This window comes from Aythya marila, assembly GCF_965140915.1.
Source record: "Aythya marila genome assembly, chromosome: 11".
Lineage (NCBI taxonomy): Eukaryota > Metazoa > Chordata > Aves > Anseriformes > Anatidae > Aythya > Aythya marila.
The window spans coordinates 12,417,701-12,441,502 of record NC_139052.1 but is presented as its reverse complement, the minus strand read 5'-3'; the positions used below and the strand labels follow the sequence as shown (position 1 = coordinate 12,441,502).

The window sequence follows — 23,802 nt, the reverse complement described above, 5'->3', positions numbered from 1 at the left end:
TGGAATGATACAGCTGTAAAGACCAGTACCTCCAAACTTTTCAGTTCAATGTATTAATATAAACTACAAAAATTAATATTCATTTTTATCTTATCTACTTTTCATATAGATCCAAACAAGCACATACTCACAATGAAGAATATGACCAAGCCACATCAAATAGAGACCAAAATTCAGAAATATTGCTACATCAAAATGGTATTTACATGTAAATGTTTTATGTTGCATACAAACTTTTTTCTAAGCACCAGTTAAGTCAGCCAGGCCTGCACAGACATCTGAAGTTAACACACTGCTTTCCTTCTCAGGACTGTACTAAAGAAGCAAAATCACAGATATTAGCAAATTTGAGACATACCTGTGCAAGGTCTAAAATCAGAGATTCTACACCACATTCTACCAATGTTTCTCCAAGTTTTTTGGATCCCACCTCCACAAAATCCCAAGAAGCTTGAGTTAAGGCTGTGGAAATGGCCTCAGCTTTTCATAAAAACAGCTTGTGCCCTCTGCTTATGAAGAAAACTGGGAAGAAGTTCAGAAAAACTCTATACAGGACTTTTAAACCAAACTAAAATAGAAATAAAAAAAAATAAAACAAGAACAAGACTTCAAGATATCCTGCCACAGAACTTAAGTCGATACGATGAAGGCCAAGAAAAAAAGTCACCTGAATTCCCAGCTCCAGTTCATCTGCCAAGTCACACCATGGAAGGTTTAAGCAGATCCACAAGCTTCTGTTTCTTAAGTGTAAATGGTACTTGTCTGGCACTAAGTTTATAAAGGAAAAAAGGTTTCAGACATTTAAGAAGTACCTGTCCAATCAAGAGAGGTTCTTTACTCACAAAATTGCCAAGTTCCAGATATTCACCACCTGAATAAAACAAGAGAAGGAAACTGATATCCAGTCTCTCATTTATATTGGAGATATTTATTCCCCTCACCCCTGCGTGGAAACAAAAGAACAAGCAGCACTCAGCAAAAGCTGAGGTTCTTCATCTTCATGAGTCTCAACTAGTTGCACAAACAGGTGGCTCCTTGCTCCGATACACTCATGATTTTTCTCTTATGCTAGTGGGAGTATTCAAGAATACTGTAAGGTACTTAAACTGTGTTGCTCACTACTTTTCCAGAGATTTAGGGCTTTCCTCATGCATTTTAACCCAACAGTATGCCCAGAAAAGCATTGGGAGGAATGTAAAAGACATTTTAAATTGTGAATGCTTAACCAATCCCAAACTATAAAGAGTTACAACCCAAAAGAGTAGACCCTTGGAGTTGAAGAATTTTGCCAGGACCTCTCTGCTATTAAATTAAGCATTTGATGTAATAAGCATTCCAAAATCACTTATAACCAAAACTACTCTCTCATACTAAAATTTTTCTTTAATCAAAACTACAGTATACAGTTCAAATATTGCATGGTTCTCTCTCCTTGTTAGCATAGCTGCTGACTGTGAATGAGTGCCACATTCCATTTACCATAGAATAAGCTTCCAAATATTAGTGTCTCAATCAAGAAAAGGTTAGTTTGTAAAGTTAGCAGAAATTTGAGATATTGTATTCAGACTTAATTTGGGAATTTTGTTTTGGTTCAAAAATATTTTGCATGTCTGTTGTCTCCATCCTCATTAACAGTACTGTTGAAGGTGCAGCTGAAGGCCTAAACTGAAGGGTAATAGGAAAGAAGATGCAGCACAACGTTCCAGTTACACTTTGATTTCTCCTTTGGACTCCTGCTTTAAAACGTATGATAAATTTGTTGAAAGAAAAGAAAATTCTGTGGAAAAAGTTGGTCAATCACCTAAATTATTAGCACTCAAGAAAATTAAGATCCTTAAAGCAACGAGAGAAAAGGGGCACAGGCAGAGAAAACAGGAAGGAGCTTGCTGGCCACAGCTTAGTCTTCATTTTTCTCCCCCTGGAGAAATAAAGATTCTGCTCTTCTGTTGTTTTATTGTTTGCTTTTTTTTTTTTTCCTTCTTCTTTCGTCTTTTCTTTCTACAAAGTAGAATCATTTGGAGTATCTGCCCAATGAATAATTATCATTCTAAAATATATATTACCACTTAGAAGTTTATTGGTGCTTTTGTAAATTATCGGTTGTAAGGAGCTTTGATTCTAGTAAATTCAACAGAGTCAAATCACATGAAGAGTGACTTTTTTTTTTAAGTTAAAAATATACTAAACATTTATACAAATAAAGTATTTTAAAAGCTGTGTACACTCACTTTAAATATGTATTATACTTAGCAATAAAACTGGCACTGGAAAATGAAATGATATCATGGCTACCTCTCTATTCAGCCTTTCCATGGCTTGCTCCATCAGCAAGTTATTTATCTTGCTTTGCAGACATTTTCCAAAATTATGTCATACAGTTATGTATATATAAGAAAGTGAGACAAAAAACAGCTATATATAGTTAGAGATTCATTGTATGTAAGCAATTAGATTATCTTTGCACTAGAAGCCATTACTGAAGAAAACAGATCTAGCACTTGCAGGTTGATTTTCTTCTGCTAGTTAGCGGAGCTTTCCATCTTTATAAATAACAAGAATTAATTCAGCATGTTGCAACCCTATCTTCATGCTGTTTGAGATGCAATCTGAAAGAAAATCTGAAAATATGACATAACCAAATATGAAAGCTAAACCTTTTAAAATCTATGTTAATACTCTTTCTGTTTACACAAGTATAGTAGATTACAGTTAACAAGTATAGAGTCACAACAATGAGCAGCCTACCCAGCTCTGAAGAGCTACTTAATATGTAAGCACCCTTCTGACTGGAGGCCAGACATCCCTAACTGTATCTTGGATTCAGCTAGCAGTGTAGCTGTAAGTAGCCAAGATCTCATTACACAAACATTTATTTATGTCTTAAGCAGTTTCTGCAGGCAGTTATAATGCCTTCCATGGATATACAGCTGGCAATGCCCAAACTACCTAAGTATATTTGTACGAGCTCTAATAGGGCTGCTGTGCAGACATACCCCTTGCAGAACAACAATGTATGGAACAACCTTCTAAGGAAGGCAAATATCATTTGCTTGAATAATTCATAAGCACAGTTTTAAAAGGAAACATTTCCATAATGAAAGCAAACAAAATGGAAAAAAAAAAAAGCTGCTATTTAAAATAAAAGCTAAGCATTCAGAATCATTCTACTTGCAAAACAAGTAACAGTTTCCTTTCCCATAAGGAGCAAAACTGATAGGAGTTAACTTCTGTCTACTGCATTAATTGACACACACAGAATATTTATTCAGAAAGGCCAAGTTGGTGCTAAAGGAATGCACAGCATCACAAATTAAAGAAGTGGTTATATTCTAGAAAGAAAAGAACAGCCTGTTTACATGGTTAGCTGAAACAGAACACTTTGCCAATAGTAAACACAAGATATAGCACAAATTCAGTCAGCACAAGACTCGAGGACTTAATTACCCATTCATTTAACCAAGTATCAGAAACTCTTCAAAGACACCTATCTCTTCAGTCCTTTCCTTTTACAATTCAAAACAGCCAAATGAGAAGGTAGTTCATGCACCATGTTTCTCTTCTGTCCATTTTTCTTAACTAAAACTTACATCCTTTCAGGACTTTTTTTCCTGTTACTGTTGGTCTGAATCATTCTGGAGACTTCTGCATCCTAGACACCTGCAAACAGCAAGACATTTTGTATGTTTTTGCAAGTGTTTCCCTTCACTGAATTCAACACAACAGGATGAACGGGTAGAAACTTCTGCAAAGCGTGTGTAAACACCGAAACAGGATTGGCAGGGATAGCTGTGTGCCTAGTTAGAGACAGCAGCTCCCAGCTTAGGATAATCATGTAAACTTTTTTACACAATGTTTTTCTAAGGAGGGTAAAAAAGAAAAACCTTGCCTGGTTTGCAGTGCTTAGTTTTCCATGTGTACTATTTTTGCCTTCTGGTTTAAAGAAGATGCATTGCTACAACCTGGGAGCAGAGAGAGCATCACCTGATTTAGATGACTGTTTACAGGAGGAACAGAGTAAAACTCCTGGTAGGCTTACATCTGTTTGCACATAGGTAACTATGGAAAGTACTTTTGAGCAATGAATACATTATAGAAATGAAAATCAATTTTAAAAAGAGTCAAAAACATTAAGAAGCTAAATTTATTGCATAGTTTATTTGCAACAGACTAGCTAACCAACTTTAAATGCAATTACATCTGATAAATCAGGAACAAATTAAATTGGGAGTTCCTAATCCCGTGACAGCAACAGGGCAGAAAGTTCTAAAAATTGAGACCAATTCCAAGGAACATACCTAGGCTTTATTTAAATAAATAAACTATCTTCTCTGTATAAAAGTTGGAAAGGCTTACGTTTTTCAAAACATAAGCTACGGACATTATCATGTGTAAGAAAACTGGCGTAAAGAACAAGTCCAGATGGAATTTTGAATCTGCTGCACAGAAAATTATCCACACGCACTTAGCTGAGTCAGGAGGGAAAGGAAGCAGACGCAGCTACTTATTCCTACTGAGAGTTCTTTGCTTTTCAGCATGCTCCACAATTTTTTCTTCCACATAAAGTCCCTTTCGCTTTCTTACTGCATTCATGTACTTGCGGGCCTGGTTCTCAGAGTCTGCCTTTTCCCCAAAGTGCAAATATTCTTCCTCAGTGGTTGGTACCCAGAACGGGTCACTTGAAATAATCTGTAGAAAGAGAGAAGGAAAAAAAAAAGTAATGTAAGACAAAACAAAGGTTTACTAGTACATTTCAAGTAATTTTAATCTCTAAAGTATACAACGTAAAAGTAGAGGAGGTAGAGTTTTCTGGAAAGCCTATTAGCTACTTAAGCTGAAAACAAGAGCTAGAAACACTATGTAGTATTTGCACAGGAAGAATATGATAGCTTTTGAAATTTGGTTGCATTTATCTGTGTACAAATTTTTTAAAAACAAGTTTAATTGCCAGTCAGCAAACAACACCAACTTGTGCTCAGAAAATTATCAGCTTCCAGGAAAGAATTTCTAATTTAGAATATTATGTCACTATGATCTTATCAGAGTTTATAAGAACTGAAGGCTTCTGCTCATTTCTGTGTCCTATGTTCTTCACACCCTACAAAATGGACAGATGGCTTAAAATCATTGTTTCTGTCTTTTACAGAGCTGTTCTTGCAGCTTAATATCTCAAGGGCCCTCTGCTAGAAGAGATTTCAGATCTAATGTGATCAGGGAATGATTGGACAAATCTTTATTGCAGTTCATCCTATATACCCTGCACTTCTCAGACTACCGTAGAGTATGCCAAACATCTAGTTATTTTCAAAAGTAGTTATTTCACTTAAATGACCGTAGATTTTCTCACTAGCTGCAGTTACAGGTAATATCATTTTACTAAGAAAACAAAGACAACACTGCATCCATTTCTTAAACAAATCCTCATGGGAAAACGAATGCAGGTAAATATTAACTACTGTGAGAACAGTGATAGTTATGACAATAACTGAGGACAACACACCATGATCATTTCTGAAATATATTAGCACTAACATTAAAAAATAAAAAGGATAAAAACTACCCTAAACTATCAACTTAGTGTTATAAACTTCTTCCAGCGTTACAAACCTTTTCTTTTGACAAATACGTTTAATTGCCATATGCTATTTCAAGCCAAGCAAAATTTCTTAGTCTATTTAAGTAACACAAACCAGAAAAGAAAGAATTAAAAAAATAAAATTAATGGATTAAGATGGAGAATTTCCTTATAAACGTCAAATTGTCAAGTCCTATTTTAATACCTGAAATGCTAAATAACACCTAGTACAATCAGAGAAATCACATTTTATGGAAAGTTAGGAAAATGTCTATGCTAGAAGATGGTTATTTTTTATTAGGGAATATTGTAGGTTCAATCTTTCAGAACAGTATGTTAAGCCCCTAAAAAAAGTTCTAATTTGTGAAGTATATACATAATCCTGGTAACTTAAATGGGATATCATTTACATGAAAAAAGAGATATGCAATCTCATTTATCTAGGTGGTAAATAAACATGCATCGGGTTGTCTGGCTGAAAACCAAAGCAAGCAGAGCTCAGAAATAAATGCTGTGAAACTTTGGTTTCCAAAGTTAGGTTTTTACATTTATTTTTAACATAAAAATAAGGACTGTCTAACCATAGAAGAATCTGCCTGAGTCATACCCATTCTGATGCCCTATTAAGGGACATTTAACCAATGCCTAGAAACTTAAAGGTGATTCCTTGACAGAATATATCATTAAAAGAAATTGCTCCCCTTTTGAGAGCTTGAAAGTTTTACCATTACTTTACACACTTGAAATAAAGAAAAGGGACAGGGAAAACTATTGTTGTGTGTCATAACCCTCCCCTGCCACCAACTTCTGGGCACAGATTGCATGTTGACTTGATCAGGTTGTAGTGACATTCATACTTAATCATCATGGTGCTGGAAAAATACCAAAGACTTCCCCATGCACAACCTGTCTAAAGAGCTGAACAAACAAAAATTTCCAAGTTCAAGACAAAGCACACAAATGAGAAAAAGTGATTCATACTCCATGGATGCACTCCAGAACACACTGCTGGGGGAGATCACACAGCTACAAACTCTAACAACTTAAAAGGCTGTTACTATCCCCTCTGATGAAGTTCTTTTGCTTTAACAAGAAATCTACCATACACAGATTATGCTCAGAGAGAAATGGTGGTTCTTGAAGAATGAATGCGAAAGAGAAGTCCAAAAAGGACTGAACTTACAAGTCTAAGCTACCTATAAATATTTAGATACTGTAGTGATAGATGCTTAAGAAAATCTGTAGGTTTAACAGACTGGCTCTTTCATTAATTTACAAAAGACTTGTTCTACTGATGTTAACTTAAGTTTTATACTGGATATTTCTTTCACTGAAAGCAATTATTCACTGGAGCATCTTCCTTATGAGGAAAGGCTGAGAGACCTGGGTCTGTTCAGCCTGGAGAAAAGAAGACTGAGAGAGGACCTCACCAATGTGTATAAATACCTGGGGTGTGGGAGACAGGGATTTGGCCAACCTCATTTCAGTGGTTTGTGGGGACAGGACAAGGAGTAATGGTCACAAGATAGAGCACAGGAAGCTCTGCACCAACATGCGAAAGAATTTCTTCATGGTGAGGGTGACGGAGCACTGGAACAGGCTGCCCAGGGAGGTTGTGGAGTCTCCTTCTCTGAAGATAGTTAAGGTCTGTCTGGATGCCTACCTGGGCAGCCTGCTCTAAGGAACCTGCTTTGGCAGGGGGGTTGGACCGGATGATCTTTCGAGGTCCCTTCCAACCCCTCCAATTCTGTGATTATCTCTAGCTCTCAGGAATTCTGAGATAACTGGAGGCTCTGTACATAAAATTTAGCAACTAATGGATAAACCTGTAAATTTACTGCAGTGCTGGGGTACCGAATCCTGAGTGAACCTCGTACCACTGCATTATGCAGAGCAGCACTGGAAAGAGACTTAAATTCGGTTTTGAAAGCCACATCACTACCTCCAGCAGCTACTTTTGTGCCTCAGCATGTGTAAACAACTTATGCATTACTTGCTGCTTCTGGAGCAAGTTACAGAAACTTTTGAGAATTTCTATTTATGAGGATCCTGCCCAACTGAATGGTGTAGACATATTGCAGAAGATGTGGTCAATTAGGAACATATTATTTGTAGTTAACACTGTGGTAATTAAAGAGAAAGACAAAGCCAGATCTACTGACTCAGCTGGAACTTGAAGCATCAGCTGTGCATCTCCTTTAAGAAGTCAGCAAATATCCATGTTAACAGAACTCTAATGTAATTACACAGACATATTATTGACACAGTGACCAAAAAAAAAAAAAGTAGGAAGTTTTCTTTTTTGGAAGTTCCAATTCTGTAAGTGAAGGTGAGGGCACAAGACTAGATTGTCCTTCTTCTATTCACATAACATTAATGGATCAAAGCAGATGCACATAGCAGGTGGCATCCATCATTCCCCACACTCTGCTAATACACTGAAAGCAGAAGCAAAATAAATAAATAAAAAAATCCATATAATCCTCCAAGAGAATTGACATCAATTTGCTTACAATAGTGGCTGTCAGACTGGTGGGTCTGGGCTTCCTGGAATCAGAACCATGAAGCTTTTTAACCACTGAACTATTGTTTGTATTCATGGGAACCATGTAAGGAGATTCTGGAATCCATGACAGTTCTCATCTGGATAGAGTCCTAAACAATCAGATTCTACATGCACCAATCCTTCTGGAAAATGATATAGCCATCTAACAGAAAGCATTTACCGTGGATCCTGGAAACTCCACAGAACCAAAGCAGAAAAGGAGAAGAAAAGTCAGTAAAATGCATCCTGAAGAATGCGTTCCAGAGCTCGCTGCAGAACTAAGAGCTAATTCTAGGTATAAATAACACAGTGCTTACAAAGAAGTCAACTGGGATTAGGTATTTTAAAAGAAGATTAGATTACTTCAAATAATGTAAATGTAAAGGTATTCTTGAGAAAAAGAAATCATTCTGAATAATGTTTCATTAAATATCACTTCTATTCAAACTAACACACCCAAACAATGAAGTCTCATAAGACTTGTTTAGTAACAGCATGCAGAGAAACAGGCTAAACAGCTGTCATTTTCCTTTTTGCCTAAGAACCTACATGCTAAATATTCAAACAATGCACGTCTGTATCTTTTTCAAACACAATCTGAATACCTGTAATAATTAACTCATAGAAATGCTAACAGTATGAGTACTATTTTAATACTGAAAGACAATATGGTGTGTACTAAGTTCTGCAAATGATTATGTAAATTTATCAAACTTTTCAATAAGATTTGAGTTAGAACAAATTACTTTCAATTCAAGAGGACTTGAAATTTTAAGCCTTAATTTGAGGATGATTTATTGTTTGCATTTTAGTGGCACCCAGATGGTTCCAATAGTGATCTGGGTCCCATTGTCTAGTGTATTTCACAAAACGATCCTATGAAACAGCCTCTGCCTAAGGCAGACTAATTACGCAAAACAAGGTTGAGAGAAGCATCAAAGGCAAACAGACAGGATCTGCCTAGGTCATCCAAAAGGTCAGACAGATCTGGGAACACAGCCATGTTCCTAGTAGCACTTCCCCTACTGGTCCTTACTGCTTGATGAGGACAGAAAATTCCTTTTAGCAAAATAGCATAGACACTGAAAATGCTTTAGTTGGACCATGAATTCAAAGAGCAGTCTCGCACTGTCCAATGAAGATTTTAAGACTAGCAAGTAACATTATGGCTGGTGTGAACCACTTAGTAAGAAAGCACAAGAACTACGAAATTCAGTGTTCTTGGACACTATGATGGACAGCCCTTTGCATGCCAGGAAAACTTTATGCCAGAAGCTGTTTTTCAAAAACAACTTCAAAATAACTACTACGCACAGTTTCAGAGAGTATGTATCAGTGTATCAGGATCCTTTCTGCTTTAGAAAAACCAATCCTAGAAAGATACTTCAAGGCTTCAAGAGCATTGACCGTTCAAATGGTGTCCAGCACTTAATAACGGGAAACGCTGTACAATTAAAGCAGTACCCAGGCATGTAGTTTAGATGTCTGGAATAGTCCTGTCAAACAGAAATTTCCTCTACCTTTCAGGTAAAATGGCAGAAATTTGCAGAGGTTTATGTGAAACATGACCTTGAAAAACTGTCACCTCCAAACTAAGCTTTTGGTAACAACCTGGGTAGTGCTGTAGAAGTGCTTTTGCACTGCACATAGCAACACGGTGCAAGATAAGTTTGGGTATTGGCAGTGAGCTTCCAGAACAGAGAATTCCAGGAAGGACACCCAGCAAGACTGAGCAAATTCAGCTTCTCCATGCTGCTGCACCCATTTCATCACAGTGGGAAGCGGGCATCACCTCCTTTCCTACCTAGGAGCACTGAGAAGCTGTGGGAAGTGCTCAGCACCTGGAACACTTGCACAAAACATCATGCTGGAGAAGAGGACTAGAGTGGCAAAGGGTGGGAGGAGAAATATCTACAATATGCTAAAGAATTTTACAGAAGCACCTACACATAGATGTTCTGAAAATAAAAAGTCACAGTTATGTTGTTAAAACACAAATTTTCGTATTATACCAAATACTTTGTGTACCAGCCTGTCCATTTTATAAATAGCTAATCTCTATACCATATCCTGAAAGAAACAAAACAAAAGCAATTCATTTTCAGCCTCCTTCTTTACCAATTATTTGACTGTCTTGTACTCAAATCTTAGCTTCACAGAAGAACGTTGCCATTTTGCATCACTATACATCAACTTATATATCAAACACAAATACATTTTCTCAAGATTATGTATAACTTTATAAAAGCATTTAAAAAAAAAAGTGAAAATAGATTGCTCACTGCACAACTTGACAAAGTCTCCCAATTTTATTTCTCCGTGTATTCCTTGTATTATTCTCAAAAGATCTTGATTGTAAACTATGTTTTTGAAAAAAAATACAATTAGAGAGGAAAGGTATATATTCAATACAAAAATTAATTTCAATTAATTTGAAATAAATATCTTATATAACTTAAATATCTTATATAACTTAAATATCTTAAATATATCTTATATATCTTAAATATCTTTATCTTGCAAAAGTTTTAAAAATCCAAAAAACATCAGATCTGCAACATTTAGCTTTCCTTTAGAGAAAGGATGCTTAAGGGAATATGGAGTAACTTACAGTCAGGCTTTAAACATTTAACCTACAGGATTGTATAAGGTGTGCAGATTCCCTACAAAGCAACATGAGCATCAAGAATTATTTCAGAAGAACTCAGAGATTTCATTGACAATATTGAAAGGGCATGGCCTAGGCCTTAAAGTGCATGAAGTCAGATATGACATCACGACTTTCAATAAATACTGTAATAATGAATATTTACACATTTAGTTTTAAAATAAACTCATGCTAGTTTATTTTGGCTCAAGAGCATCATCCCTGTTTGTGTCTCATTCAGTGACAGCTGAGCTTTAGCCTTGACTTCAGTCAGTAGCAGTGGAAGGAAAAAAGGAGATCTGTGGTTTTACTGATACATTTTTTTTCCTATTACTTAAGACGTGTATTGAAAAGGAAATTTAAAGCTACACCACTACCACTTTTATTTACTATTTAATTAGCTTCAGATGCTCTGGTTAACATAAAGACTTTTTCGTATTTGAAAGGTTCCAGGTTACTGCTAGAATTCATTTACATGAGGAAGCCGATACTTGCACACAAAGTAAAGTCACAATTCATACCTAGTAGAGGCTCACAGATTCTTAGCATCTCTCATTACTTCAGCCTGCTTCCTGTTTAATGCAGGCCTAAAAGTTGCACCTGGCAACTTCTGTATTAAGCCCCTATCTTCTACTTTGTGCTGTACAATTAGGAATGAATGAATTAAAATTCACAATATAAGACTTCCAGTGATTCAGACTGCATCATGTTCTTATCATTTATTACCTAGAGTCCTTCTTTCACCTTTCTCCAGGGCCTTACAGTACACTCTAGACACTATTCTACACAGAAAGAATACTCAAAAAGAATTCAGATTATATGTGTTTGCAGTTTACCCTCCTCCTCCAAGAGCAAAAACCAATCAATGCATTTTAAAAGATTCATTAGGAGGAATACTATACATTTCACAGCTTTACAAGAAGTAGTTGTCTTTGAAAATTTCTGCAGTTGCTGATAATTCAATCATCATTTGAATACATTCACATGCATTATTTTTACTATAACACTGATTTCCCACATGGGATTATAGCTCCATTATTCTCAACACTGTGTGATCACAAGTATCTTCTTGCTCAAAGAACTTTATGACGAAGAGAAAAATGACATGACTGAGTGCAACAAGTAACAGCAAAGAATCAAGTGAGAACAAAGGAAACAGGCTCAGCCAAAACATACACTAATTGAAAGTCTATTATTAATTCAAGAATAGAAAAAATAATAGAAGGCATTTGTAATTATCCCAAAACTATATATTTTAAGCTGAGAATTCAAAAGAAAGCTTATACTGAAAGCTAAGACGATATGACCTAGTAAACCCAATACACTTAACATTTGCCTAGGGATATCAGAAGGAAAATACTCAACTACCTTTTAAAATTAATTTATTTAATCTGGGACCAAACTGAAAGCTCCTACTAATGGTTATTTTGTGCCATTCTCTACAGGTAGAAATACATTTAAGCATGACACAAGAAATTAATTAAAAAAAAAAAAAAAAAGCACTATCTGTCAAGATAGATGTTACTGCTCCATCCCCTGGGGATGGAGTGATCTGAACTATACAAAATGCATTCATTCACTTGAAAAAGAAAAAAAAAAAAAAAAAGGGGGTAATTTCATTTCCAGAGAGCCCGAAAGGTTCCATTTAAATATCTGCTCTATCATTGGCCTTGCTGTGTTTATAGTCGACAAGTCATATTAATGAAAATAATAATAATAATGAATTCAAGCCTCATTTCTTTAAACATAGTTTTACGTATGATTTCTATGAGATTGTTTGAAATTTTAATAATACCGAGAAGTGGTATTTCACTATCTGTAAAATGGGGATGAGTACATGGTAGAAGGAATCTCTGTAGAGAAACCCGTGTTCTAGCAACTCAGCTAATGAGCCAAGCACAGTGAAAAAACACCACTTAGAATTAATTCAGAATGTCATAGAAGGGATTGGATAGAGTGCAGTTAAGGCTGCAAATGTACACTCAGTAACAGAGCAAATGTAAAACAAAATCAAGCAGCTTCCACACTCCCTATTCATCTTCAGGGAAAAAAGAGCATGAGATTACACAGAGTTCACAGTGTATCTTATAGAATTATACATTACTTAATTGGGATTCAAATAAAATGCTGGCACTTTTCATGAATATGCCAAGGCTACCTTGTATATACATGGACAATTCATGAGTAACTTTACACTGTGAAGTCATACCTAATAGTGGAAAGCTGGTAGGTCTATTTTGTTTTGTTTATAGGAGAAGAAACAGAGAAAAGCTTCACAAATGTCTCGTGATCTGAGACACAAACCATTTTTGCTGGATTCTCTGTCATACCACCACTGGGTTCTGAAAATGGTATTAATTCAGCAATTCTGCTGATGATGTGAGAGTAAAATGCACTCCCTCTGCCATCACTACACAGTCATTGCTCGTAATTTAATTGAAGGTTTATTTTGTCAGAAAAAATATAAGCAGGAATTTCAAAGTGACAAAAATCCCTCCCCACCAAGAGATTTGCCAGGTGGAAAGCTGACTGTTTTACACAACCATTTTTCCTACTACCACTACATTTTAACAAACCTGCTGTAATTATAATTTCTCCTCAGGGACATTTTTAGAAAACGTTGCCAGTTGCTCAAATCTCCATCTCCTACGCATACCCACAATTGTCTGAACATTTTTTAAAATGTGAAATTCGTAACACCTGACAGTGGGAACACAGATGCCATGGTTTGGGGGTAGAAGGGAAGGTCATGGAGGCAAGGGGTTGATGTTGTTGCTTAGTATTGGAGCACAATAGCTACTAATCCTAAGGAAACTGGCACAGAACAACGGTTAGCTGGAATTAACATCCCTCTGACTGATATTCCTTTAGGGCACCAATATTAGAGAATTCAGACAAAAGACCAGTTAAGCCACAAAACCTCACCAGCTGCACTTCAGATTAGAACATCCAAAACTGGAAAAACTACTGTATGTAATACTGCCAATACTCACTGGTTTGAAGGAACTAACCTGTTCCGGCTACACGACAAAAAAAAAAGTTGCTGTCTTTTTTGTGTGCACACACCATCTGTAGGTGTTGCCTTTATTTTATTTATTTATTATCCGTTCAGTGTAGCTCTGTTACTTTATTTATTTTAAAATCTCTTACTCTATTGCTATTTTTCCCTTCCTCAAGTCTCTGTGAAGTCAGTCTTGGTTACAAGAAGATGAAATAAATCAGTATTAATATTGGGAAAAGACAGGTAAATCCCTTTTCCACTGTGTTTTCTAACACCAGTAAGGTAGTGTTGCCAAGAAAGATGAAGCTTACTGTTTCAAGGATTCCCAACTCTTTTGGTAGCATGTGACTTGGCTGGTTTACAGAGATGCTCTTTTTCCAATTAACATTAACATAAAATTCCTAAGCCAGTTACAGCAACTGCTAACAAAGAAATACTGCTATTGAAGTATTTAACAAATCATCCTATTAAGATGCTTTAGCTACAGGAAATGAGGAAGAATACACACCATGTGAGAAACCAGCACATACTTTGGAGAGAAACAGAGGTAAACAGATCATAGCTGGAAACTGCATGGAGTATTACTGACCTCAAAAATCCGTAGTTGTTTGTACTCAGAGACTTGACATTTGAGGTCACAAAAATAAAGTAGAAGATAACAATAAAGTACGATTTTCTAATCCATTTATAAAAGCTTTTATGATCCTAACATCAAATAAAGGAATACCTGACAAAAAAATAAATAAAAAAAAATCTAGACTTCAATTGTTTTAAACAATTGATGTGAATAGTTTATACTTGGACTCTTGCCCCAAACCCATTTTTAGCTCCTTCGATGGAGTCTTCCAAATAGTCCTACAATGCACTTTTTTTTTGGTCTTGAACAAGGAATTCTGATTTCAGGCTTTTTGTCTTACTCCACCTCATCGGAACAAAAAGTGCACTATCAGCCGATAACATTTCTTATCAGTTTTCCCATCTGCATATTTCCTTTACACCATTTTCACATTTACCTGTTCATGTCTATGTGACAAAGATGAACAAATGCAATGATTTTGAGGACACCTCCATTTACTGTAACCAGACCTGATTTTGAAAGAATTGCATCAATTCCCTTTGCCTTTAAGTATGAAAATGTATGTTGAGTTAGACTATATAAGGACAAAAATACTGACATATCTGTTACTAGAATGATAATTTTCATATACATTAGATTTGTTGCTGCATTTTTTAGTAGTGGTAGCTTCTTTTTCTCTCCACTCTCCAAACAAGTTTATCAAAGAACTAATTTAAAAAGGCACATTAAATTTAGGTAAACAAATTTATGAAGAATCAGTTTCATTCGTGAAGCACTTAGTTTATACAGAAAAAAAAAGGCATCCCATCCAAAGAAAATATAAATACATTTTTGAACAGCGTATCTATAAAAGCAAATAAGATCAACATAAAGTTACTTTTTCCTCTTCATTTCAAAAAGGAATTAATCAAATGTCTTGACCAAAACTTAACCTTTTCCGCTTATTATTCCAGTCTGCCACATCTACAGGAAATAGATCACCAAAACAGATGGAGTGAATAGATATTTTTACCTCCCAGTGGCTGAACACCAGCTGCGGACTGGCCAGGCCACTAGTTCTCTTCCTGATTTCATCAGCAAAACCAAAGCTTTCAGCTACTGGCAGGACTGCCTTAATAATAAACACATCCGTTCCCTCTTTCATCTCCTCTTGTAACACTCTGCCTTCTCGTTTGGACAAGACAGCATACACACGACCTGCAAAGACATCATTTCAGTGAGCTCACCAATACATTTATATTCATGAAGAGATATACATAAATATTTACTTAGGAAACTTCAGCATTAAGTAAAATACATCACTTCTTTGGCTCAAATTCTTCCTGTAAAATTTTAGGTGAATCAATTAAATTTACGCAAACAACATACTCTGCCAGTACAATGTGCAGAACCATATGAGTAATATTTAATAAATTATAAGTCCTGTATAAATCTAGACAATGCTTGTACTACATGCAGTTTAAAAAATTGCCATATGATTGTATAATAGGCACTTTGCCAGATTATGTGCCTAACTTGCTTTAGTTCTTACAAGCAAATATTTGAGAAGCATTACCAGCTAAGAAACTCTGCTAAATAATACTACTGTGCTTCAGACATTACTTCTTAGCTACCTTTAAAAGTTTAACTCACCATATCCCTATATGGTATTTGTATCCCAAAGATTGTAGTGCTATTCTAAATCACAGAAAACTTGTTTATCTCATATATTACATGTTTATTATGTTCAACATATTCCATTATTTTTGTAGTTAATTCATCCTTAAGTTTGTAATGGATTTTATTTTTTTCTGCCCAAATATCCAGTTAGCTGGACTACATTGTATGTAGGATGAAAATAACTCTGAAAATACCCACGTTCAACTTTACAGAAGGCATTAGGTAAATTTGTATTTAAAATGTTTTTGTAAATTCATAGATTATGTGACCTTCAGACAAAAGCTAACAAATACATTTTTGCTGACCAAGACCAAAAAAAAACCACAAACACAGGAAAAGCTACATAGTGAAAAAATATTTTAGGAATGCCTTCATTCACAAATACGAATAATTAGTTAAGTATTACATGTACGAATTAATTTTAAAAGTACCTTGGAGTGAAGAACAAGTTTATAATAATTCTTAAGAAGTTCCAATATTTTATATTAGATTTAACTTAACAATACATTAAAGTGTACTGGTAGCTTTTAAACAGCTGGGCAAAATTGTCTCTTTCTGGAAATAATGCATTATCATAATACTTTCTAGCTATTCTGACTTGACAGAAAGATACTATTAAATACTACAGTCACACACGCTGATTTACATATACAATTTAAGTCTTCTATGGGATACCACAGGAAAAGTTGGCATGGTTTTGTTTCTTTTTATTTTTTAAATATAGGACCCAGTCCTTGATCAGGAAATTTAGCACAAGCACATAGCTAGTACAGTTAAATCTTCTTGTCAAATACAGGTAACGAAGCATCAGTTCAGTAGCAATCATTGCAGAGTTTGTACTTTTCTAATAAAACGTGGGTTGAAGTATTCTTTCTGCTATCACTGATGATTTTTATCTGCTCATGCCCTTCCCAGGACCTCCTCGCTGTTCCTCTGACTGAACTTCACCTTTACTATGCACAGTAGTCTTCTTATTGCTTGTGAAGAAATTGAGGAAATACTTAAGATTCTATATTTCAAATGACGAAAAGATTAAAGTGTGCTGAAGATAAGTCCCTGAGTTTGCTGTGCATCTATAGTCTTTGTTCACGTAACTCAACGATTTCAAGCCTACGAAAATTTCAGAGAGAATGGCAAATTCTCAGCTATGAAAAGGTCATATATAAGCACAGCTCACAATTCAGTGTGTCTGTTGCTTTAAAATTCAAGTTAAACATGCACTTTGAAAAGAACATCACATCATGGTCACTGTTTATATAGTGTGAATGAACCATACAGTATATATTAAAGCTATTTGTTAAAGCAAGTAAGTCCAAAACCACTTTATAGGTTATTAATGTTATAATTCATAATATTTATTTTTCTAATTAAGTAGGACTTAGAAAACTTTGCACACATATTCATGAGATAAGGCAACATTTATCACAAAGCACTTTAGATGAACATATTTTCTGTCCATAATTCATTGAAGACTGCTCTTCCAAAACATAAAACCCAGAAGACACTGTATTTATCTTACTAAATGGTTTTCAGCTACATGTATTTCATCCAAGTAGTCTGGAGTATTGTCTCAGTTAATGTTATCACAAAGAAGTTATATGAGGTCTTTTACCACTATGGTAAGGCTGCAGTGTACTGGAGAAATACTAGTTCTACCTCTATGCTAATTAGCTGAAGTAATCTGCAGTTTTAGCAGCACCAATTCCCAAGGAATGCTAAAAGAACTTTCCATTCAAAAACCAGTTACTTTGAAAAACAACGATAGCTGTTCTAAAACAGTTTCATGGTGCTGCAACATACAGAATAAATCTGTACATACAGACTTGCTTTGAAGATGTATTCTGCTCAACTACTTAAATATTTAAGTCCTGTTCAGCACTTTATTATACTGCAGTGTTTTTCAGTAGGTCAAGGGAAAATGCTAAACAATTTCTGCATTCCCTATATGTTTAAAAAAAAAAAAAAAAAAAAAGAAGAAGTTTCATACCGGATAGGAATACTGTGGAAGTACAATGGGTTCATCATTTGCAAGAATCTATAGATCAACATACACACAGCAAATAGGGAAGAAGGAGCTGCTCTTCCATTCTGGAATTTGTGTGTTTTCACTTATACAAGTTAGAGATAACATGAAGCAATGTGCCTTGCTTCCTAGAGCACTGTGATCTAGGGCTTAATTTTATTTTTATGTTTTGAATAAGGACACGAGCATAGCTAACAAAATCCAAAAACAAAAGCCACAATGGAGCTTATTATAATCCTTTCCCAACTAATTATCTCTCACATCAGCAAAATGAAAACAATATCATTATCAATGTATGGAACACCAACTGAAAGAACTAAAGTTAAAAAAGCCAGTGTTTTATCATGTCAACTGCCAAGTCCTACTGGATAGCAAGCACACTCTTCCCTCGCCCTCATGAGGATGCAAGGTAATAACTTAAACTTCCATAATAATAGATTTGTAATGAACAAGTGCATGCTCACAGCTATCACCACTTAACTCACATTCATTAAACTGATCTGCTTACACATCCAAGTTGCCCTCCTTAAAAACATATGTATGTATTAGAAAGCCACATTTCCATTTTGTTTTACGGCACAACTGGTAAGACAATGCATGTCAATCACATCACTATAAACAATCATGCATAGTGGGTGTTTTTTGAAAACAGCAATTTAGGGTTGTGGTTTTGTGATTTAAAATGCATATGCTTGCTTACGGTCTGAAGTAGGTGCTGCTCTAATAGTAATGTAACATATCAAAAGTTAGACTTTGTTGGGCATCCTTACATGTTAAAAAATAATTAAAGACAGTTTAAAAATGTAGAAGTTATATGTGGCAGTTTAAGGTAATGTGATAAGCTTACTGAAGGGCAACTTTTGCCAGGCCTACTAAAGAGCACCCCCAAAAAAAAATAGGATCATAAACCTGTACAAAACAGTTGATCATCCAAAGGCATTTCTTTTCACAACATACAATTGTAAATGTTGCTGTGCAGACCAATTTGTTTTATGTAACTGCTATCATGCTTGTGTGCATGACAACAGATTTTTACAACAAATAACCAAATCTTTCATTTTCATGTGTGGGGTGTACTATAACTTCTGTAATGAGTAGTATGCTCAAAGTAAATTTCTTGATAGCTTAAACACAATGGAAATTAGTTTTAAATAAAATCTCAATATATTGGATCAAATTCAGTGTGCAAGAAACTCCCACGGAAAACTCCATGAACAAATGTTAGAGTAAATTAAGTGGTGTTATAAGTAGGTCATAAAAACAAGTTTAAGTAGGTGCAAGTGGTAAGGTAATAAGTGACACAAAGCTGGTATGCACTGGGTTTGCAAAATGAGCAACTTGCATACCAGAAGGATGCCAATGTTAGCAAGAAAATCTATCAACTGGACTGTAATAATTATTTAAGATTCTATATTTTTCCTAATTTACTCCTATGTCAATTATTAAATTAGTTTAAAACATCAGTTTTAAGCCACACTGACTTGCATATACTAGCATATATTAATTTAGATTCTGTACTTATTTCACAAAAAGGACACATTTCTTCATATTTCTTCATAGAAATGATGCTTAAAATATGAAACACCATGTTGTTGTGTTTACCTACTGAAGTTGGTATTACAAAATTCCATAAGGCAACATTTTGTATCTTGCACTTCCAAAAACATTTAGTGATCTTATTTATGTAGGTTTCAGATAAGAGAGAATTCAGAATTTTCAGTCAGAATACAAACACCACAAACTTCACAGAGTCATTGTAGAAATCTACTAGATAACTACAAAAAAACTCAGGCAAATCTTTTAATCTAGTTCTACTTTCTGAATCAGTCAGATTCTATATATGTTCAGAAAACAAGTTCTTGACAAAGGTTCGTTTTCTCTTACCTAAAACTTCTGCAGTAGCCATAATTTCACATGTGTACATTGCTGCCATAAGCCTCTGTGGTTTTGCTTGCAAAGCATAACGACAAGCCTCTTTCATGGTGGCAATCAATTGTCCAGAGAAAGGACCATAACAATCCGCAAGTAAAACTTCTCCCTTGTTTTTACTAACTTTCTCAGGTGACTTTGGAACACTTTCACTGCTGTCCTGGTGTTCATTCTCACCACAGACTTCAACTGTACAACTGCTTGTTAAAGAAACAGTATCTTCATTTTGTTCTACGGCATCACATTCCCCTGAATCTTGACGTCTAGTTGACAGCATCTCTCCAACTTTACTAATTTCCCATTTTTCCACTATAAAACACACACCCATAAGGGGTTCTTCACACATGGGACCTGAAAGTGTAGCCAGCTGAAATCCACTTACTATGCTGTTGTCAAAGTCTCTGTATTTGCTGGTTTCTTTCACAGCATTCCCAAGGCACTGCCACACAGACTTTGTGTAGCCCTCAAAATTATATAACAAGATATTAGGCCCACACTTCCGTGGTCCAAATGACCAGATATTATCAACAGCATTTCTCCACTTTCTTCCCTGCAGATTTTGCTCTAATTTTTGCTTGAATTCCTTGATCCTATCAATAGTCTTCTGATTTATCTCATGAGTTTTTTTATCTTCATTCAGAGATGTGTTGAGTTGTTCCACAGTTCGAATCAAGTCACTGTTTTCTTCAAGAAGTCGAGTTACCTCCTCAGGAAGTGGCACTGCTCTTACGCTGAGAGTAGCATGCTTATTGGGAGTAGATATTGTAACAAGCCCATCTGAATCAACCTGAATTCCTTCAGGAATTTTATTTTGCTCCTCTTTTGTTTGGTGTATGACGGCAACTTTCTGCTGTTTTCCTATTTCTTCATTTACCATATCGACTTTTGGAGGTCTTGTTATTGTCTCTCGGAATGGAATGATAGGTGCTGATACACTAATCTCTATCTTTGCAAACCTATAAAACAAAGTTTTAAGATTAGCTTAAATTTTAAAATTGCTTTTAAAATGGGGGAGGAGGAAGGTAAGACAGTGGCCTTAACATGAAACAGATCTTCATGAACAAATATGACTACAAGACAGATGACCAGATAATGCACTTCAAACTCATAAAGTCCTAAAAACATCATGTACTTCAAAAAAGAAAGGAACAGAATAAAACAAAAGAAAAAACATTCATGCCACTGGATTAATCACTGGTTCACTCACATCTTGAAAACTATGTACTGTTGTTCTTTCCCCTCAAAAGAAATATAATAGAACTAGAAAAAAATGAGAATAAGGATGATCAAAGGTATGAAAGTACAAGTAGTCTTCAGATGTTTCAAGGATATGACAGAGGTCTACAAAATCATGAGGGGTGTAAGGAAGGCTGACAGGGATCAACTGATAACCAAACCACAACAGGCCCTGAACTGTCCCTGAAGTGAAAATGATTAAGGTCCAGGAAAGTATCAGTAGGGGATTTTTTTATATAGTTACTTTAATTTTACTCTTCCCCAGACATCTGCTTTAGGCCACTCTGCTGGAGACCTGACTCTGAGCTAGATGGACATTTGATTTGAACTAGCACAGCTGTTCTTACAGCACGATGTTCCATAAAAGACGCAGCACTGTGTAAACTGAACAGGTTTTTTCCCATCAATTATCAATAACAACTATTTTACTAAATATTTAGTCAAGAGTTGGACCACTGTCAATATAAAGGCATTTACACATCTTGGGGTAAAATGCTATGCTAACTGCTGCTGAAGACACAACTGTCTTTATTCTGACATATTATATTCCAGTGAGGTGTTTCAATAAAAAGCACATCTGTTTTCAGAAGTGGTAGAAACATGTTGCACTAAGTAATAATGAGGATAACAGTAAGAACATGTATTCAATTTTGTAAGTGATCCAATCTAACTTCCATAGGAAGTTAGCACTGTCTGATATTAACTAAAAGTGATATGGGCACAGTACGAGAGACAATCAACCATCTATCACCAAGTTTGGTTTTTGGCAGTAAATACACATGAGACAGAAGTATCACAGATATTTTTTTTTGTAAATAAGGTACAGGAAAGGACTGTACAGACTACTGTTCTTTCACCATTTGAAGAAACATTGTAAGAAACTACATGTATTCATTTATGGTTTGAAAAACCATGGTCATGAGTAAGAGCACAGATTAACGTTTTCAAAAATCAGTGCCAAGTGCAAAGGAACAGGATAAAAGTGTGCACATACAATTTTTATCTTGTTGTTTCCTAATTTTTGAGAGTTCAGTTGCCAGACCTAATTCCCCTCAAAGTTTTTATTTTGTACCAATTGTATATTGTGTTCTTAATTGGAATCTTGAAGCTACTGCAATTTATAACTTCTTTCAAGTGCTCAGAAGGTGCTTAAGTTTCCTAAAAATGTGGAACTAGTCAATTTTGCCCAACTGCACGTAACTTTATAACTAGAAAAGATACACTTACGAACCAAGGGTAAAAGCTGTTGGTGGATTAGGCTGCTCTTTTACCAAAATATAAATCAAAGACAGATGCATCAAACTGTCAAAGAAATACAATGCACAGTTACTTAATAAAAAATATTCCTTCCTCCTAGCACCTCTAACCTTTCTTTCAGGTCATCCAAGCAACGCTGAAGATGAACTTCTCCTGCTGTCACTAGCACATGCTCTCCTGTCTCCTGGATTAAAACTTGGACACACGGATCAGCTTGGTTTAAAAGCTTCATTCCTCTCACCAGTTGAGGCATATCACCTGGCAAAATAAGGTATTATTAACACAGCAATACTAAAGGAACACTTGAAGTAAGATATTCTTATATTGAGAAAACAGTAACAGCATCAACTGAAGACATAAGCTATACCTATAGTTTGTCACCAAGAATTTGGGTACTGATAACAAAATTTCCATTGTACAATCAAAACTGTGGTATGCATTTGAATGGATTGCTTGTTTTTATTTAATGGAGTTTACAATAGAATTAGTATACCATCCCCCATATGAACTACTTAGAAGGCATGAAAGAGTGAATGAAGTACAAGGAGGATTTAAACTGTCTGGAAGCCACTGAAAAAATTTAATGCTATTATAACCTGAAAAGGGGAAAAAGATCAGGAATGTGTGCAGTTTTCAGTGAACCAAAACACAGATGTCCCTAAAACAAAGATGTTTAAAAAGAGTTGCCTTACAGTTAGTGAAAAATGAACAGTCACAGCTGGTTGGTCTGTATCTATGCACAAAACCAGCATGTCAGCAGCCTTTCATAATTAATATATATATATATATATATTTAACTAATTATGTTTCCTTTTTCTTATTTTACATATGGGGTAAAGAATATCCACAAGCTTACTAGGAATGCATATTCATATTCAGAAGAAAGAGTGACATTATACTTGTCATTCACTTGGAGGCTATTAAAAGAAATATTATATATTTAATGCTAAGCTTCTGAGTGCATAAAAGAAAAGTAACCAGACATAGAAAATAAAACCAGACATAAAAAATAAACAAGTAAAAAAAACCAACAGTGTCATTTTACATGGCCATCATAACTAAACAAAGAGCTTCACATTCGTACTCTGCATTTAACCACCCTGAGAAGAAAGAAGAGCTTTTCTTTCTTTCAGAGTTTATGGTAACCATACAGGCACACACATGGGATGACATGCTAGAGCCTCATGAAGACTACATGCAGCTCACTGAACAATTGATTACTTTCAAGCTGTGCCTGCCATGGCCTAATTTTGCTTATCTTCCTGATACTGCAACCAACAGGAGATTTTAAGGAAACTTTTACAGGTATAGCTACTTTGAGACTTCTGTCTCTGTAACAACTTCAAATCACTCTCA

The 23,802-nt window shown here is 35.4% G+C and overlaps 1 protein-coding gene across 3 annotated transcripts in view; it reads right to left on the bottom strand.

Moving 5' to 3' along the window:
- Nucleotides 1–3,359: 3,359 nt before the first annotated feature.
- Nucleotides 3,360–23,802, bottom strand: part of EFL1 (elongation factor like GTPase 1) — a 72,151-nt gene continuing 51,708 nt past the window's right edge. The window contains exons 17-21 of one of the 3 annotated variants that reach the window (XR_014318236.1): nucleotides 22,557–22,704; nucleotides 19,909–20,909; nucleotides 15,355–15,539; nucleotides 10,400–10,477; nucleotides 4,551–4,686 (exon numbers count right to left, since the gene is read on the bottom strand). Coding sequence is in view for 2 of the 3 variants with exons in the window: in XM_082768802.1 (XP_082624928.1) it covers nucleotides 4,498–4,686; nucleotides 15,355–15,539; nucleotides 19,909–20,909; nucleotides 22,557–22,704 (1,523 nt within the window). In the remaining variant the exon portion in view is untranslated. Of the gene's footprint in view, nucleotides 4,687–10,399; nucleotides 10,478–15,354; nucleotides 15,540–19,908; nucleotides 20,910–22,556; nucleotides 22,705–23,802 lie in introns of all 3 variants that reach the window. The other 2 variants (XM_082768802.1, XM_082768801.1) reach the window with 2 other exon arrangements.